The sequence below is a fragment of the Schistocerca piceifrons genome, chromosome 1, assembly GCF_021461385.2.
Source record: "Schistocerca piceifrons isolate TAMUIC-IGC-003096 chromosome 1, iqSchPice1.1, whole genome shotgun sequence".
Lineage (NCBI taxonomy): Eukaryota > Metazoa > Arthropoda > Insecta > Orthoptera > Acrididae > Schistocerca > Schistocerca piceifrons.
In genome coordinates, this window is record NC_060138.1 from 968,299,293 (window position 1) to 968,320,032 (window position 20,740).

The window sequence follows — 20,740 nt, forward strand, 5'->3', positions numbered from 1 at the left end:
GATGACCTCAGATGTTAAGTCCTACAGTGCTCAGAGCCATTTTTGAACTGAGCTCACGTAGTCACTAAGCCTTCCTGACCGACTCATTCTGCCGTTACTGCTCCTCTACTGACAACACAGTACTTACTGACTCCTTTTTATACTCGCGGATCCGCTTCTCGTGACGTGCATCATCAATTCCGCGCTCCATAGGGGTATCCGGATACTTTTGATCAGATAATCAGATAGAATAAACACAGTAGACACTGAATTAAAACACCTGCTTAGTAGCAGGTAGCTCCTTTCGGGCTAATGACCGTATCGACATCGAAAGCGTTGAGAAGCCCCTTTCGACCCAATAACCGCGGGACACCGAAAGCGTTGAGGAGCCTAGCCTGATCCATGATCGGCAAGCAGCCGAGCAAAACGAAGATTGGGGGAGCTAGGTCTTAGGTGACTACTTGCTCAATGGCGGTCGAGAGCACTCAAACTGTGCCCAGGTGATCTCGGGGACCAGGCAAACACTCTCGTACCCGCGAATCTTCCTCAAACCATTCTGGCACAATTTGGAAGCGATGATATGATAACATTGTCTTGGTGAAGTTACAGCTAGCCTGCAGGACCCTGTGTGCAAACAAAAGGGTTCACATGGTAGGGCATGGGTTCCTGCTCCGTTTGTTGATGAGACGAGTGACAGGCGTATCAGATGCACCTCTTTTGCATATTTGTGGTAAGTTCCTGTGGGACCAAACTGCTGAGGCTTACACATTACTTAATCTAATTTAAACTAACTTACGCTAAGGACAACACACACACACACACACACACACACACACACACACACACATGCCCGAGGGAGGATCGACCTCCGACGGGGGGATCCGCGTGAACCGTGGCAAGGCACCTGGGACCACACGGCTACCCACAGGCTTTGCAATACGCAAGAGTCGACAGACAGAGATCCCTGCTGTGGTTGATATCCGTGACAGTTGGCATTGTGGGCATTGGTTTACATGTAACTGCGATTGTCACGGTACAGCCTTAGCACTACGACACGTGAAAAGATCAGTGTCTACACGACGGTGGATATGAAGCGCCCCACGTACAATCTATAATCTGGCTCCTACGAGGAATTCTGTAATCCTGAGTTTTGTTCACCTGCGTCAAGTCGACGTCCAGTAAACGATCCGACAACATCCCAGTCATGTGGAACACCGTGTTATTTTAATCGCCGTAGCTATAGATGCGATCTCTTTCCATCTAAGCAGTTACTTTTAATTCAGTTTCTCAGGGATGACATGAAGCACTACCCTTAACCCGACTGTGCAAGCTTGCTTTCATTCATGGCTCTCCCGTTCTTCACCCATAACGGTTCGTTTCAGCATGGTGGTTAGGGCATTATTCCACCTCATCTTACATTCATTACCTTTGAATTTATTAAACTGGATCAGTATACTTGCTGATAAGCACGTTAAAAGAAGTGTTATTTATTGTTTTAAGGACTTATAATCTAACTTGTGTGTGGGATCCTGACTGGAAGAGACACTGTTTTGCCATAACTTTTTGCCAGGCAATGAGTTTAAAAATTCAGTGAACCACAGTGAGGTGAAACATTGTACTAGCAGCGATATACCATCCGGCCACTCATTCACCTGTGTAGATGAAAGACGCCGTCTCTGCCAAACTAGTTTTCCTTTCCGACCAATCTCCTCTCTGTTAAAGAGGTTAATCCTCTCATAATGGACGCCTGACCGAACCCATGAACATTATAGTGTTGCCGTGGATGCCACTTACTATCCCACTCCTTTTGCATGTAATTCAACAACACTCGCTTACTGGAACGAAGTTGCACATTTTTATCATTATATAGCTTCTCTTTTACTCAATTTTAAAATATTACCTCCAGCGACTTCTCTAAATGCGTTGTCTTTGTTTCGTATTTTTTCAACAGAGTTTAATTTATGCATATTACGCCAGTTCCCTGGAACAGTGTCAGTTCATCAAATCTTCCACGCGCAGAATGATTTCTTAAGATTTTATATTACGTCAGTTTAAAAAACAACGTTACACTGCCTCAATCTCCCTCCCCCCCCTTCTCTCTCTCTCTCTCTCTCTCTCTCTCTCTCTCTCTCTCTCTCTCTCTCTCTCTCTTGTATATTACACATATTTTACCGGGTGAGGTGGCTCAGCACTGAGACAGCAACCGACGTTGATGATTTCATATTCCGGAGGAGCGTTGTCAAGATTCCTTCCGTTCTTCCTAATACCGTTGTTCCCTGCTTTCCCTAATTTAAATCGATTTAAAGAGATGGCCAGGATGGAACACATGAAAAGGGCATGTCCGATTTCCTTCCTCATTGACACCTGGTGCTAGTCAAGGGAAGGCAGGATTTGGTTACGATTGTGGACGGGGCTGTAATCAGTTACTATTGGTTGCCTTTGGGTGAGTTACAATTTAGCAAATCACCATTAAATACAGATAAAAGGAAGCCACTGTGATCTGGGCAGAAGGCCTTACACGCCAGGAATGGCAATAAATTAAGAATTGTTTAAAACTCGCTGCAACTTACAAATTACAGGTATTGAAATATTAAAGGCAAGTCGCCACAAACACAGCAGACGGCATCAGACTCCAGGAATGGCAGTAGATGAGGTTTTAAAGGCTTACAAGCGTAAATACAAATACCAAATTAGAATTTTAAGGCAAATGACCACAATCACAGCTGACGGCCTTATACACCAGGAACGGCAGTAATATAAAAAAAATTGAAACCTGCTGTAAAACAGCAAATACAATAGTTAATTTAACAGAAAAGTTAATTAAAAAAAAAAAACAAGCAACTGATCCAGACGATGCTCCACGAATCGATCTCAGAGAAGGTTCGGCAACAAATACTTTCGTGAGCGATGAGATAGGCAGCCAAGAGTTACATTCATTTCACAAGATGGTAACTCAGACTAGTGGCAGTGTAACGAATGACTAATGATAATCTTCCTGAGGCTACCTGACGTCCAATAAACCAAATGAAACGATGGAAGAATATGCCAAAGCCGGAACCGGCAGCCTGAACTAGGTCCAGAATACTGTGTTTTGAGCGCCCAGAACGAGAAAGGAATCATTACCACCAGAGTAGAAGAATCACCAACCGGCCTACAATCAAGAAAGCCGTCAAAACTACACGGCTTATCGGACAGCAGCGGCAAGGCGAGGAAATGTACACTGCCGTTACATACACTAACCCCCAGGGCAGGTAACTGGTGGGTTAGCGGCCACCAGGCGAGAATAAATACCGCTGGTTGAACTTAGCAAGTTGAACGCAATAGTAATAAGAAGTCGAGGAAAGCTAAACAGATCGCCTTCCCCAAGCACTCCACTCGCTGCTCTTCGCCTCGGCGACTTTATGAGTAGCAACAAGAACCCAAGTCACTGGAGAATGGCGAGATATCACTTGGATTGAAATGCACTCATCTTAAAGCTTGCTGGATCCGGTTTACGACAGCCCTTCCATCTGGCAGTTCATGCGTGCCACCAGCGGTCCCGGCGTGTTCTCTGACTGGCTTCTCCTCAGCCCCCAACCGAACTCGCACACTCAGACGACCTGGCAAAACAACCACGTCGCACTAAAGATAGGGCAACAGGTACTACATACCGATAACCGCCGCTGCTGCCACTAGCGGACAGGCAACGCTTGCGAAACTGAGTGGCGCCAGTAAACACGAGAAGAAGACAAACAATCGCAACCCTGCCAACTAAACGGTACTGTCTGACCTCCAACAGAGGGCGGAAACCTACAAACAGCACCAACACGAGCCGCAGCACGGCTTATTCACCCTTGTGAAAAAAAGTTGGAGCATGTTGTCATATTCTCATTGACAAAGGATCAGGAAGTGTTACAAGCATAAGGCACATTCAGTGTTAATTACTACCCACATACTCCATTATTCCATCCGTTGATATAGCTAGAGAAATGTGTCAAAAATGGTTCAAGTGGCTGTGAGCACTATGGGACTTAACATCTGAGGTCATCAGCCCCTAGACTTAGAATTACTTAAACCTAACTAACCTAAGGACATCACACACATCCATGCCCGAGGCAGGATTCGAACCTGCGACTGTAGCAGCAGCGCGATTCCGGACTGAAGCGCCTAGAACCGCTCGGCCACAACGGCCGGCAGAAATGTGTGCTTGTACATGATTGTGATCTCTCATTTTCATGGTCCCCAAGCGAGAAACACTATAGAGACAGTGAAACTGCATCATTGTCTAAAATTTACCCATCTGGGCTACAGCGAGAGCGCCGTCGCCTTTTTTACACATATCGTACCATTTAAGGTCCCAGAGCATCTACGTTTAACTTTCGTATGGGCTACATCCTGACAGATAGAAAATTAAACTTCGAATGATCTAAAAACAATATTGGAGACTCAACTGTTACAGTATGGCGCCAAAACTTCGCAACAATGCCTTACTTGCCCCTTAACAATAATTCATTGCGTAATGATAAAAAGGAAAAACCACACATTATTGGAGAAAAAATGATATGCTGTCCGTGAATGAGATTCTGCACTCTGTATTGCACATGCCACCGTCCGATCTTGAGAGATCCCATTAAGCAGTAATACAATAGGGAAACTAATATATCAAATAAATTCGCCTCATATTGTGCGATTCACGAACAGTAGTCATTTGGAAAAACCTAAGTGATCGCTTTCACTGTTCTCTATATTATGTAAACACAAATGCCGAACAAGATCAGATGAATATGCTCAATGATAAAATGTTACCAAAAGTTTGTGATGAAGACGAGGTGAACTTTAAACGTTAGCTATTGCTTACATAAGTTCGTTAGCTATCAACGTACAGCTGACTAAAAAGATTTTGTGACCTCGTTACTGACGTATAACCTCCTCTTCCCCCATTTTTTAAATAGAGACGATTCATTAAGAGAGAATTAATTGGAAGTTTTGAATGATGTAACGTCTTTTTGATAGATCTGTCACTGATCGTGAGTTCCCAGTGATACGGTAGGCTCCAGAGACCTCTTATAGAGGAAATTATTTCTTATCGATCCACATCCAAAAGAACCAGTATTCAGTAACAGATACTCCTGTGGCTAATCCCATATTTGTAAGGATGCATCAATTCTGGTGGTGGTGGTGGTTAGTGTTTAACGTCCCGTCGACAACGAGGTCATTAGAGACGGAGCGCAAGCTCGGGTGAGGGAAGGATGGGGAAGGAAATCGGCCGTGCCCTTTCAAAGGAACCATCCCGGCATTGGCCTGAAGCGATTTAGGGAAATCACGGAAAACCTAAATCAGGATGGCCGGAGACGGGATTGAACCGTCGTCCTCCCGAATGCGAGTCCAGTATGCTAACCACTGCGCCACCTCGCTCGGTAATTCTGATTCTGTTCCGTTACATGTCGACTCTAAATAAAATTTGAATAGGGATAACCTTTTGCCGTTTATGATAATAATTAACGCTCCATACAGTTCTGAAGTCATTAGAGGCAGAGAATGGAATTTAGGTGTCAGGACGAGGATAAGAACGGGGCGCCGCCTGGATGCGAATTAATCACTACGTAATCTTGCACGGTACTAATAAATTATCAAACGTAAGGAATTTATAACACCTGCATGAAACAGTCTGAGAGTTCAGTTCTGTAGGTGTAAGAAATTTTCATTGTCAGTGATGAGCCTAACGAGTGAAGGCACGAGACACGGTTCATAGTGATGCGCAGTCTGTGTAGACGGGATCGTTAGCAGGTTTGCAGGCTATGTATGATACGGGATTTTACCTTCTGCGTTCCGCTCACACAGAACAACACAAATACAACTTCACGCTTATCAAACAGTGGTCGTGGTGATTAAAAAAACAGATATACACTTTACACTACATAAAAGGGCGGCGGAAGGTAACGATAAACACTATCCATTAGGATCTTCCCAAAGACAGTCAGGTGGATTCCCGTATCCGTCCTTAACGCTAATTTCATCTGTATTGGATTGACTGTCTATCATTACCGTGCACCCTGATGAATAAAGTTAAGTTAATGGCTTTCTTACGCTGCGAAACCATTTTTAGACACTTTCCTGGAAGCAACCTGAAACTATATATTCTACGAGATTCTACGGAGTTGCTCATTACTTTTAGCGATTTATACCATACGTCGTGTGAATATTTGCCTCTCAAGTGATAGAAATTTTGCACATTTATTTTATCACTTGCTTTCCTCTCATGCTACCTTCAGGAACAAACTGGAACGGTGGTTCAGTAGACGTAGAATGAAACTTGTGGTCAATCAACATACAATAGCTCAAGTAGTACGCCCGTGGAATAAATAGAATGCATAGGTTGGCAAAATAAAACTGGCCCGGAAAATAAAATGTTTACAAGGCTGTCGCGGAAATGACCGTAGTTAATGAACAGAACTGCCCATCACAGAAAATGCTGGAAACAGTTATTTCGATGCTGCTGTCACGTGCCTGCGCATGCGCATCTCCCACATGATCTGCCGGAGTACTTCATTGTGTGAGTGAGTAAGAAGAGCAGACGTGTGCATTGACAAGTTGAATACTACACAAAATGGTGCTCGTGTTAAAACAACACGTGTTAATTGTCGAAATGTGTGTGGAGAAGTTTGCGCAAGGGCTTCAGGCTTGGAGTGTTTTGGCAAAACCTCTAGCAAAGTGTGCAACGCAAAACTTAAAACACTGCTCGAGTGAAGGAAGGCCTTGGCCAGTGACAGACGAAATTTTAACGCTGTTTATATGTGTAAGTGGGAATTAAGAGATCGTCATGCAGAAACATTATCGAAAAGGATCTGCACCTGTATCCTTATAAATTTATGCATTTACTGTTGTACATGAGTTAAAGTGTCCAGGCGAACTTTAAGGTTTTGAGCGCTGCTTGTGGTTTCTAAAGGAAGTAGAATGGATCCCCAGTTTTTCAATTCTTCAGACTTTAAGCGTATGTGGATTCACAGAACATAGCACCATTAAGTATTCAGAAAGTACCCATCAGTACTTCGAAGACCCGTCGCATAATCTCAGGATTGGAGTTTGGTACCTAATGTCTGATGTCCGCATAGTAACACGTTCTTCTCGCCAAACTTTTAATTCTAACCAGTACGTCAAGAAACTAATCCATATGTGGATCAACTCACAGAAGGTGAATGACTGTACTGATATTTCCAGCAAGAGGAGAGCAACATCGCGCACCGGCTTGACAACCTTGGCATGAGTGCAAGAGGTGTTCTGTGAGGAGAGGAGAATCAGCAGAGGTAGTGCCGTCTCCTGGCCACCTCGATTGCCTGACCTCTCTCCCTGTGATCTCTGCCTTTGGGTCAAATTGAAAGGTCACAGAAGAACATTGAAAATGCTATGGGTACTATGCTTGTTTTATAGTTTGATGAATCGAACACAGCCCAGCGTCGACGTCGACGGTGGGTATTTCCAGCCCCTGTTGTGATGTCAATTAACAAGGGTGAATCCCACGTCAGTCCTATCTTAAGTATTTTTATGGCCTGTTTTATTTTACGCGCTCTGTATGAAGCACCCGAGATCAGTACCACCCTCATTTTGTCACGTCTTACTTCGCAAATGAGCGCTAAAAGAAGTAACGCCGGTTTTCACGTATGTCTACGAAGTCGTCCTTTTGTCCATCAGCGCCAAAGGCCCAAGTTGTCCCGGCCGGTCACCTAACGAGCACCGCGATACCACAACAACTTTAAGCACTCGCCACCAGCTATTAGGTAACCGTAAATATATCGGGACTTATCTCTCTTTCTCCTCGGTGAAAATAAATCCCGAAGGAAGATGTAATAAATGACATTACCGCCGCGCGGGACCTCTCTCTAGCTAACCGACGTTGTACGGGATGAGTCGCATCGTAAATCGCATATTTAACGGTCCCGATGTCGGTTCAAGTTATTCGAATAACTAAATTTAGGATGCGGCATCGTCGGGAACGCACTCTGTTTATAATCCTACAACAACGTGTCTTTTGGTAATCGTATACGGAACATAATAATTGATTACCACTTGAATACCAACAACGGCGTAGCTTAGCTGCTTCCTGGCTACGTGCCCCCAAGCAACAACCTTTGCGTGAGAAACGCAGGTCGCTCGTAATGTGCTCTCTACGTCCTCATGCCCCTCTGAGTGTACACTGCCTAGTATTTTTCAAACCTCATTAACCCATGTAATCACATCCTCCGTTGTTAGCTTTCTTGTACCGGCGGTGACTTTGATACTTTTTTACCGTTTCCATGTCTGTTCATTTACCAACGTCAGTGATATGTCGCACAATGATGCGTTATCAATTGATACTGACCTACTATCGCAAATCGAAAACATGCAGAAGGCGAAAATAAATCGTTTTCAGTTTACAAAATGTATTATTCCAACTGGAATAGATTTCCTCGAAGAAACTAGAGATGTTCTGCCGATGAAGTGTCCGATATAACGTTGTCTGAAATAGAAAGCTCAAGTCGCATAACTTTGAGGCAGTCGTTATTAAAAGAAGACCCAATTACCTCAAAAAATAGTAGCTATGATAGTAATTACAAGTTTTAAATTTTTTGTATTTTCTGTATTCGAATACTGATATTGCATGTATTGCATAGTCGCGGAAGTTAAGCATTTGTCTGTACTATGTCCTTGGTATATTTAAAATTACGCACTTCTGATTTTGAAAGGGGAGTAGCTTTGGTACAAGTACGGAAGACCATAAAGCGAAACGAACGAAATATTTATAAGATAATTTAATGGATTAGTTATAACAGACGTACTGTTTTCCATACTGTTCGCCAATTTAATGGATTAGTTATAACAGACGTACTGTTTACCATACTGTTCGCCATGAATATGCTCAAGCGTCCATTATAGGGTATACTCAACTGACTCGGCAGCAGTAATGGGGCCTATGAAACGTGGTCTTTTTGTGTGTCATAAATGGGGAATGAAAGGTAAATGGGTGCCTGATTGTCGTTCAAGATCGTGGTTGCTATTAACAGCGGATGCTTTCGATAGTGTCATCAACGTACCAGGCACATTTTGGTTGCTAATTCCAACTAGCTAATATCTTAGCACATTCAGGACTCCTATTCGTCAATTAATATGTATCGTTCCATTTCTGACCTGTCGCCTTGTGGACGTATATTAAATACAATCGCTCGGTAGCCATCCCACCAGTCAGCACAGCTGACAGCAATAAGCTACTGAATGGAACCGAAGAGCCGCGCGGTTTGGGGCGCCAAGTCACGGACTGCGCGGCCCCTCCCACCGGAGATTCGAGTCCCCCCTCGGCCATGGGTGTGTGTTGTCCTTAGCATAAGTTAGTTTAAGTTATTTCAGTAGTGTGTAAGTCCTGCGACCGATGACCTCAACTGTTTGGTCCCTTAGGAATTTACACACATTTGAACTTTTTGAAGAGAAGAGGCCTGGCAACCAACAGGCTAATACCTTAGCACTTTAAGCACTCCTGTTCGTCGATTAGTATGTATCGCCCCATTTCTGAAACGTCACCGTGTGGCCTATATAAATACAATCGCTCGGCAGCTATCCCACCAGTCAGCACAGCTGACGCCAGCAAGCTACTGATTGGAACCGAATAAGCCTGATATTCAAACACCCTACGTGTCTGATTTAGGTCCTCAGTACATGGAATTCCTATTAAACAGAAACAGTTTCAGCTACTCGTGTGTCTTGTTTCCAGTGTTCTAGTTGTTAGGGCAGTAGTGATGATAGCTGGAGATAGTCCGAGGGATATCTGATTAGTTCTCACATTGGCCGATAGTAATTTTGACAGCCGAGTTGATAACTGATGAAGCTATGATTAGTGATTTCCGAATTTGCAACTAAGAGAGATGGGGTTGGATGCAAGATATCGAACTCATCAGTAATGGAATAACTGATGAAGCTATGATTAGTGATTTCCGAATTTGCAACTAAGAGAGATGGGGTTGGATGCAAGATATCGAACTCATCAGTAATGGAATTGAAAACAACCTAGTATCCTGATAAAGAATGCAACTGGTCATGGAATGGTCATCATGAGACACAGAAAGCTATGGGGAACCAACCTGATCCATGCTCTCTTCATCGGCGCCGAAACTAAAAGATATGATCGACGCTGCGCCCAAGCAACGCACTTCTTCCTCTAGACTTGGGAGGTCACACAAGTAAAATCATGCACATGGAGCGTTTCTAAAACCGTTCTAATGCTATTGCGAAATGCTAGAGGGGCACAGCGTCTTGAAGGAGGTACTCGCAGTCCGCGAGCTGCGGTACGGCAACAAACGATGCATACGACCGTGCAGAAGCGTCCTGAATCATTACCTGCCGAAAGGTGGTGGCAGACGTACCAGGGCCAATTACATCCAATGTAAACATTCTCGACGCTTGAATACCTTCGCCATCTGTGTGAACAGTGTCATGTAAAGGATTACCTACTTGGTTTTCGACCTATGGTGTCCACCATTCCGATTCAATTCTCCAAGCATCCTATTTCAATGCTTTGAGCATCGAATAGCATTATTCCTGCCCCAGACCTATTGTTTATCCCCTGTTAAGTGTAGTGAGAGGTTAAATGTCGGTGGAGTTTCTATCCAGTAGCGAAGAGATTATTCTGTATTGTACAGGTGCTCAGCGACTGATCTCCGTCATGTAAATGGTGAGTGGCCTACTGCACTGTGGTCCGTCTATTCTCGGTTACAGTAAACGAAAGTCGATCGATAGTCTTGTCATCACACGACTTTGATGCCTATGACAGTTTATTATGGCGGAGGCAGTTTTTGCAGTTTCTGCGAGGCAATTATTACATTTGCTGCGGTGGCTGTTTTCTGCGAATCGAGATTCTAGCGGTACACTGTTGACACTGTGCCACGTGAGAAGCTCAAAGGCTGTAAGACGTCAGTGATGGACTACCTGATCTGTAGGGCACCCAAGGTATGACTTCATTCTGATAGAAGCGTCTTCTCCATCGTGTACTTGGCTCGCATCACGACGGGCTGAGGCATCCCAGTGACGTGAGATTAACATTTCCTTTCGCTGTAGCGAGAGGAACTATTCATAGCTACAGCTACCTGTATTTCGTTTATTCATGAGTGTGATGAGTGGACTAGCTGCTGAGAAACGCCTAGTCTGAGCTCTTAGCCCGAACTCCTTACATTTAAACAATAATATAATAATGACTAGAGACAAACAGCTGTAACCTTGCCTTATTTTACATGTTCATCTCAGCCATATTATTCTCTTACCAAGTTTCTTATAGCACTGTTCGGTGTAAGAGATTCCACATAACTGGAGACACACTAATCTTACTTGCAGCGACTGAAATAATTTCAATAATGTTTCGTAATTCTTCTCGTGACCGAGTGAGTGGGGGGGAGGGGATTCTTTGCTATGAAGTCAACAATCTTAAACAGTAATATAAAATAAAATCACCATTTTATGCAAGACACCCTTTTTTGTTACATAAGGCGGAACTTCTCATCCCATATTCATAGCAAGCACGGACACAACAAGAAGAACTGCACCACAAGATGATTACACCATTTTATGTTTAAATGCTCGGAAATTTGTGATCTGCAAGTCTCTGAACACTCGTATACAGAATTTACGTAAAATCTGACAGGAACATTACAGTTCGGCCAAAAATATAATATTGCAAGTCATCAATTTTATACCAAGTTTCAATTCACTCTGATAACATAAAATGAACTAAACATAGCTTATAATTGTTGAACTACAGGCACACTTGAAAACACGTGAACATAACAACAGCAACTCTAAAAAATGAAGGGGACCTGTGGCGATTTTCCGTCAATGGCTGCAGGTTCAAAAAATTTGAGAGCCGCTGGTGTAATGTATACACAGTGATTATAATTTCACGTGAAGAAGAAATTGCGAAGAATGGAGAATTAGATAAATGATACGGTTCAGCTTTCCACTGACAGCTATATGTGTTCAAGGATGCGCATGTACTTGTTGAAGGAATCACCTGCAATTGGCCGGAAATAAATTACATGAACAACAAAAAATTTACATCGTACTTGTTTTTTCGGTACCTTAATGATCATGCTATCTCACTAGCACCACCTAGCAGTAACCTGCAGTAATTTAAATAAATTACAAAAAATGTAAATCATCCTCGCTCTTTTTATAAATATCTTAATGATTATGTTACGTTATTCGATATGAAAAGCCGGAAAGACCACCAGTTTTTATTTCTCACATCAAGGTATGCTCATCATCAGTTTAAGGCAAAGGTGGTTTTAAGTCATGTTCCAGTTGGAGTTTCAGAACATCGTATCAGAAGAACAGTATACGCCCTGATGACAAGCGCCTCAATGCACGACTATAAACTATCAGAGAAGTTAATAGGTATACTTATCTCTACCTTGAGGCTCAGTTTTAACACATAATCTTCGAACCATATCGTCAGAATTCCACGTTTTCCTCAAGCGTAGTTCACAAATCAATTCTCCCCACGGCTGACATCTTGAGACAAGCAGCGTCACTCGGCAGCAACACTGCAGCGAATACAAATAAATTACGGAATCGAGTGGATGTAGTATACCGGTAATCATCACTACTTCGTGACAACACTGAATCATAACAGCATACTGGAACTGTAAATTCAGATATTAATTTTTCAAAAAAAAAAATTGTTGTTGTTATGTTTATTTACTGCTGTTCCTGTAAGCTGCGTACGTCGGGAATTCAGATTTTTTTTCTTTGGCGGAAATCGTACCTCTATCCGATTGTCGTGATTCAGTTTTCCTGTGTTTTTTCCTCATCGGGCACAGGCGAAAACCGAAAAGTTCAACCGCTCCAGAATTGAAACACCGTCTCTGGAGGAAAATTCATATCTCCATCATGATACAGCTTTCCTGCAGGTTCCCTAAAAAGATGTTTGTATCGCCATGTCCTTTCATTTGTTAGCTTCCTGTATTGAATACTCAGTAGTAGTTTCATAGTGAGGTTACCGAATGGAAAAAAACGATAACAGTATAAAGCAGAATATGTTTTCACTGTTCTCTGAGGAAAATTAGACGAAAGAGTTGCCAGTGTCGAACGACCCTGTCTCGTCCTGTTTGGCTCTCCGTGAAGCAGATAAAGGAGTGTTGGGGGGAATGTCTCAGGCTATCTGACGCGATGGAGTGGGTTCCACTTAGAAACTGCCTCCTCTGATATCCTCCTCACTCGCTTGTCAGCTAAAGTATCGTATTTTAAACGCGTATTTTTCGTTCTAGCGTCTGATCATGTCTCTTCCTCTCCATTTAAAATGTCTCTGAATCCTCAAGAAGGGCGTTTTCTCCTAGTTAGGTAACACACACGGTAAAGGAGACACATTCAGTACACCTATGGTTAGCTCTGTTTTAGCCAATTTTACTACAGGAATATCAGGTTAGAACGCTGTACTGCGCTATTAACAGATTAATGATAAGACTGCAGATAAACGTCGATTTAGGAATGCACTCTTGTTTCTCTGTACAAGGTTAAGATACTGTACGAAGCCAAATTTGTTTGTGAATTCAAATTGCTACTGATTACACAACATTTTTAAATGATATTTCAAGTCTAAACCCTGTACATGAAACTGTAAAAATTCGGTTATATTACATGAGATTAAGGCTTATAATTTTTATTTGTTTCTCTGTTTCAGAAAACCTGAGTATCAGCTCACTGAACCTGGACATTGCTTTGAAGATATACGGTGAAGCCTCAGGAATGTACCTCTGTTTCAATAAGAAGTGGAAACTGGTTGGAAAGGTGGGTACATGTACGTAAATGGAACTTAATAAAAAGAAAGTTCTATTAACAGAATGCAAGTGGATTCCATTACTAGTTTCTTTGGTAGCTGTTATGCAGTACACTTTTCAACAAAACGTATTACTGATGCTCCTGCAAATGGATGCAAAATCGTCAGAATTACGGTGTTACTTACCATTCCAAACCCAATAAAACAGTGATAATTTACCATGGTCTCCTACAGTCTATCCCTCACGGTTATTGCCACTTTGGTGGAATCTATTACACGATAGTCAAATAGGGGAGAGTGTTGTACATTGGGAGATTTTTTAGACCTTCGCCTATAACCAGTTCTTTAATGGAAGCTGAGTATGTTCTTTTGTTTTTCACTTTTTGAGTTCTGCAGTCTTTTTCTGAAATTACGAAAAGCACTCCAAGTACGGTTTTCCAAATGTGAGAAAATACTACAAGGTCGGACTATATGAGCTGGTTATGGTGGTCTGTAATGCACAGTCCTTCATGTGATCCTAAAATCGGTTACTATGTTGAAACACGGACGGTACGTTTTCCTGAAGGTACACCACTATCCCCTACGGTCTGACTAGTTTCATGCGGCAAGCCACGAATACGTCTCCTGCGCCAGTCTCTTCATTTCAGAGCAGCACTTGCACTAAGCGTCCTCACTTATTTGCTGAATGTCTTCCAAACTCTGTTTTGCTCTGCTGTTTTTATCCTCTACAGTTCCCTCTGGTACCATGAAGGTTATTCGCTGATGCCTATCATCCCGTTTCTTCTTCTTGTCAGTGTTTTCCATGTATTCCTTTCTTCGCCGATGCTGCGAAGGACCACCTCATTTCTCATAGTTCCGTCTAATTTTCAGCTTCCTCATATAGCAGCATATCTCACACGTTTCGATTCTCTTATCGTCCCGTTTTCCCACTGTCCATGATTCACTATCATGCAGTGATTTCCTCCAAACGTATATTCTAGTAATTTCTTGCTCAAATTAAGGCCTATCTTCGACACCAGCGGATTTCTCTTGGCCGGATATGCCCTTTTCGCCTGTGTTAGTCTGCTTTTTATGCCCTCCTTGCTTTGTCCGTCATGAGTTTTTTGATTCCAAGGAATCAGAAATCCTTAAGTTCGCCTACTTTGTCACCAGTAATTTAGGTGTTAAGTTTTTCGATATTCTCATTTCTGTTATCTTTCATTACTCTTTTCGTTGTATAGTTTAGTTTCAATCCATATTCTGTGCTCATTATACTGTCCATTCCACTCAACAAATATTGTACTGTTTCTTCACTTTCACTGCGGATAACAATGTATCAGCGAATCTTTTAGTTGATATCCTTTCACCATAAATTTTAATCCCACGCTTGAACGTTTCCTTTATTTCTTTCATTGCTTCATCGACATATAGATTGAACAGTGAAAGACTGCACCCCTAACTTCCTCACTTTTTAACCCGAGCACTTCGTTCTTGGCCCTCCAGTCTCATTGTTCCCTCCCGGTTCGTGTATGTATTGCATGTCAGCCGTTTTTCCCCGTAGCTTGCTCCTATTTTTTTCAAAATTTCGAATTTCTTGCTCCATTTCACATTGCCGAACGAATTTTCTAGATCGACAAATCCTATGAACGTATCGTGATTTGCTTTCATTCTTGCTTCCATCATCAAGCGCAAACTGAGAACGCCTCTCTGGTGCCTGTACCTTTCCTAATGCCAAACTGGTCGTCATCTAACAGGTCCTCGATTTTATTTTCAACTCTTCTGTATGTTATTCTTGTCAGCCTGATTGTCCAATAGTTTTGGCACTTACCTATTTGTTTTTGCTATCTGCGAAATTGCCAGGATGATATTTTTTCCAAAAATCTGATGGTACGTCGCCAGTCTCATAGATTCTACACGCCAGCTTCGAATAGTAACTTGGTCCCCATTTCCCCAAATGATTTTAGAAATTCCGTTGGGATGTTACCTGTTTCTTCTGCCTTTTTAATATCACTCTTCGAGAGTTCTTTCAAATTTCTGATTCTGATACTGGATCCCCTACATCTTCATTAATTGATTCCAGTTTCGTCTTCTGTCAAGTAATCAAGCAAGTGTTGCAAGTGGTCTTTAAGTAAACGTAAAGTGGAGAAGCCATAGCTTCAAGCAGCAGAGGAGATGAAGCACAATGGGTTTGGAATTGGTGATTTTGAAGGCAGCCATAATGAATTCTTGGTACTTTATACTTGATAAATTGGTAATTAGTAGTTCTGCAGTTTGTTTCGTGGATATATCATCGTGACTTAATTTTTTTGTATTTGTTTTTTCCAATTCATATAATTCTTAGGCTGTTTTCACTAAGTGTAAACGACTTTGGGGCCTGCCTACTGACCTCTCATCAGGCTTTTTGTCTCATTTCACAGAAAAAGTTTGTGAAGAAACGCTGCACGTTCAAAGAGACGCTGTCGCAAGCAGCATACACGCAGTACCAGTCGGCGTTCCACAAAAAGCGCTTCATGGGCTTCACGTCGAAGGGCAGGCCGGTGCGCGGTGCGTGCGACGCGACCAACAGCCGGCGCCGAGAGTGCGGCTGCTGCAGCCGGAAGCGGGGCTGTGGTTCCTCTTTCATGTTCCTGCGGCCGGGCAGCAGCAGGGACATCGATATACATAACGACCAGATTCGGCACCATAAACAGCATTCGAGTCTCAGGCAAAGGCCTTCGTCTTGAGCGTCGCCGATCGCCGAGTTCGCCGCCGCAGCAACAGCAGTCGCAGCAGTCGAACCCACCGTAGCAGCAGCTTTACTGTGTATCCGCCGCCCACGCTACGCCCCCCTCCGCCGCCATTAGTCTGCGCCGACGATACCAGTCATGGGACGCATCTGTGTACTGAGTATGGCCCTATGCGGTTACCGTTATCCGAATCGGTAAACACGTAGAAATCGTGTAAATGGGAAGAAACGTATGCCATAAATGAGAACCATTACGACGTATGCCTGCTTCCCAGAAACGTTTTGCAGCTTTGAATATTGCTAACACTTGGTGGCCCGACTGAATGCTTCATTACTCCGCCCTTCATCCCCCGCAGAGAACAGTTTGAAAATTCATAATACGCTACGGAATGCAGCGGGATGGGAACTGCCTCAGTGATGACAATGAACAATAAAATCGCTAAACAGTCTATTATATTCCTATAGAGCAAACACACATTTAGGAAGTCGCGTTCAAAACGTTTTACTATTGACGTGGTAAAATGGCATCAACAGCGACCAATGAGCAGTCAGCAAAAGTCTTGACATAATAGAATTCTGCTGAAATCAGCGTAACATCGAAGAAACTGATCTGAGAACAATGCCGAGAGATCTGCATTACGACATGGTACCAAACTGCAACTAAGTTGCACATATGCACATAATTAACACGAATGCCCCCGTAAATTGCCATTTCCTTAAACAGTTTTTGTGTCTCATTGTAGAGCTCGCTGCTTCTTGAGTGTGCTTTCGGATTAAATAAATAACGTGAGTCCAACGAGCACTTGCTCGTAGCAAAAGGCTGAGATATTGGGATTGACTGAGGGAAAAAAGTCACGACTTTCTCAAAGAGTAGGACACTTATTTCTACAGTTGTTGTGAAAAATGGAGCAACAAGAACTTAATGAGTGTTGAGTGTAATGCCATGATTGTATGTTTGTTATAAAGTAACTGCAACGTTTGCACAGACTTGCGTAAAGTGAAACAGATTTTCTTAACATGTTATTTTCAGCCGGACGCCACATTTCCATCAGACTTTTCACTGTAGATTTTGTTAGTAATTAAGAACGTAGTTGTCAGTATAGTGCTGGTAACTTAAAAGTTCGGTTCAAGATATACATGCTGTCGATTTGTTGTCTCAAGTGACCCTAAGAGGGTCTGTTATACATTCCATATGTTTTCTAATACCGAGTACATTTCTGTTGTGTTATCATATTTGCTTTATTGACACATTTTCTGAACGTATATAATAGGAAAACTCGTTACTGATAATGCACACAAGTGGTTCCTTGTTATTATTTATAATGACAGAAAGTGTAATATTTATAATGTGTACCTCTATACAATTAATTGATGGCAAGGTGTAGTCGCCTCTGTACCTGTAGAATAATATTGGCTCTGACTCGAGCAACCACCAAAGCAGCTAACACTGCATCATGGCTACCCCCTATTCCATGACAGGAGAACATGTATTACATTTTCATTCCATTTAAAATGCCCAGACAATTGAGATAGCAGCACATGGGCATAAGAAGCTCCTGAACTTCTGTTTGGCACTACTTTCCACTAGTTCACATTGCCTGATATTACTCTCAGAACAACTGTAATGTAACTTTGAGTTAAACGGTAAGAATCCGTAAACATTGCCCATATGTAAAAAGTTATTATCAAAGAGTGTGTTAATGAAGAAAGACTCATTAAATCAGTTACCTCTTCATGCAAAATAAGTTACAAATGTTCCACATGGCTTTATGTCGAAAAATGTAGTAAAATCACAAGATGTCAGTAATTGTGTCATGCTACTACCAGTAACTGCTTTTCTTTCTATGGACACTCATATCAGTACACATTATAAGGAAGATATGATGAGCATTAATGTCTTTTCTTGTGTTATGAAATGCTGTTGTCCTCTTTACGTGTTTGTTTTTATTTAGGGAATTGAACTTTATTGCATACAGTGATTTGTTTATATTTAATGAATAATGTAACTTTTTCAATAATGTTGTAGCGTAAACCACACAGGTATTTCAGAAGGCAAAACGTGACTAAATTTCATAAATAACTCAAGCAACCAAAGCTCAGATGTTCAGGAGAAAGTAGAAGAATCTCTTTCTCCCCCCTCCCCCCTCCCTTCTCCAACTATCTCCTCCCCCCTCCATCCTGCTCAACAGCACCAACAAGTTTTATTTGTATGCAAAATAATACAATAACACTGTTTTGAGTGTGTCCCTTGCGAGACAACAGTTGATTAATATAGGATGAAGTGACACATCCAATTCCATTTCTGACTTGTTCTCCACTTAAGCCTGACACATAATATCACCAGATTATTTTTTGTATCAGATTCCACAAACTTAGAGATGTGACACAACATCTGCACATCATGTCCATGTCCAAGGAGAATACTGTGCATGAATGGAAATAAAAATATTGTAATGAAAAGCAATATATGATCTGTGTAATTTAGTAATTGCTGTTAAGCGTTAGAGCTGAATGTTGTGTGTCTATTTAAATGTTAGTAGCAGTAACAAGGTGTGTTACATAAATGCCTTGCTTGTATGTGCTAATGTGCCTGAGCTATGCAAGACTGTCTTCACAGTAACTAGATGCACTACTGTTTACAACACACATGTGCCAAACATCGTTAAATGCTTAATTTAGAGTTGTCATTTTGTACAAATCATTTTTTCACGTTCAGTGTATTGATGTGGCGTCCACATTAATGTGGCCTATATTTAATAATTCTGTATCAGAAGAAGCACTTCAAGCATTCCATAAAATATAATGTTCAAATTATTAATTTAAGTAAACAAAAGAAAACTTGTTTTCATAGACCAAAAAGAACCACCCTTTTTAAGGCATTTTAAACTAACACCTTCTAAAATTCATTTACTTTCCTGTGTGTTTTACTTTGATGAGGATCTCAACTTAATAACTGATTGTCAGTACAGCTGTACCTGTGAAACTATTTAGTAAGGAAAATTAGTGGCAAATAATTTTGTTTCATGTGCAAGGAGCTAGGAGTCATCAAAAGCATATGCTGTATGAAGAAATTGTGTGCATTTTGATTTTTTCGTTGCTTGATATGCATCTTATGTCAGAGAAATGATACCTCTGTTCACTTGCAGAAAAAAAAAATCAACCATATTGACACTGTACATTCTGATAATTTGTAAGATCCTCAACTCACACTTAAAAGGATTCTGATAATCAGATATGGATGGGATGACGAAGTTCCTACCATTTTACCTCATGTAAAGAAAGAAAATTACTTGTCTGTATCCTTCATGCTGAAATGTTTTCGAAAATCGCATTATTGCGTAAGTAATTAACATTTTGAGATACTGTTTAATATAAACACGTTATAAATGTTGTAACGTAAAGTAACATGTCAGTGTAACTTTCCATTAACTCGAAGTATTATCAGGAGGACGTATCCCCAGTCTTATGATATATTTTGCTTATGTACATTCTGGTGTAGCTTCTGCTGCTGTACATAACTGTATATACAGAGTTTTAATACACTGCCTTATTTATTGAGATTTTTTTGTACAATAAAACTGAAGCTGCACGAACGATATTTATATTTTTTTCTGTTTTTCCCAACGCCAGTTATTATGCCACCATGGATAAGCTATTCAAAATAAGCAGAAGGTAATTTTTATTTATTTATTTTTGTAAATACACTCCACAAACTTTGGTTCTAGTGCTCCACTATTACTACTACTGTTAACCACTGTACAAAATTGTTCAAGACAATAGTACTCTGGTCTGAACTGCATACTTTAATATAAACACCCTTGACAAAAAAATTAATGTCCCCTATTAGGATACAGGGCACTAATACCAAGTAACAATGTATCTAGCCCTGATAATGGCCTCAGTTCATTGATGAAGAGTCTACATGTTTTCGGAGGAATGCCTTGTCCAGCTGATGACAACTGTTGACGATTGGATCCTGCAGAGCTACCAAATTGTGGGGATATTGATTGCTACACTTTATCCTCTGCTCACAACAGTACCAGACTGTACTGTGAGATTAAGACTGGATGATTAGCAGGCCAGTCAGGGTGTGGCATGGTGCTGTGAAACCAGAAATTTAGGTGGGCACCAGTCTGAATACTGTTACTGTCATCTCACAAGATAGGGTGTCCAAGGCTTACTTAGCATGATGTAGAAGAAAGGGCACCTTGTGGACAAGTTGAAATACACATACTGGTTGTTGTTTATGATAACTTAAATGAGTGGGCCCAAGTCATGGTACAAGAAAC

At 41.7% G+C, this 20,740-nt stretch overlaps 1 protein-coding gene across 1 annotated transcript in view; it reads left to right on the forward strand.

The window, feature by feature from the left end:
* Positions 1-20,001, forward strand: part of LOC124794819 (fibroblast growth factor 8-like) — a 164,999-nt gene extending 144,998 nt beyond the window's left edge. Inside the window, exons 4-5 of the mRNA XM_047258481.1 lie at positions 13,652-13,758; positions 16,144-20,001. Of these exons, the coding sequence (XP_047114437.1) occupies positions 13,652-13,758; positions 16,144-16,449 (413 nt within the window). The 3' untranslated portion in view covers positions 16,450-20,001. The remainder of the gene's footprint in view (positions 1-13,651; positions 13,759-16,143) is intronic.
* Positions 20,002-20,740: the final 739 nt, after the last annotated feature.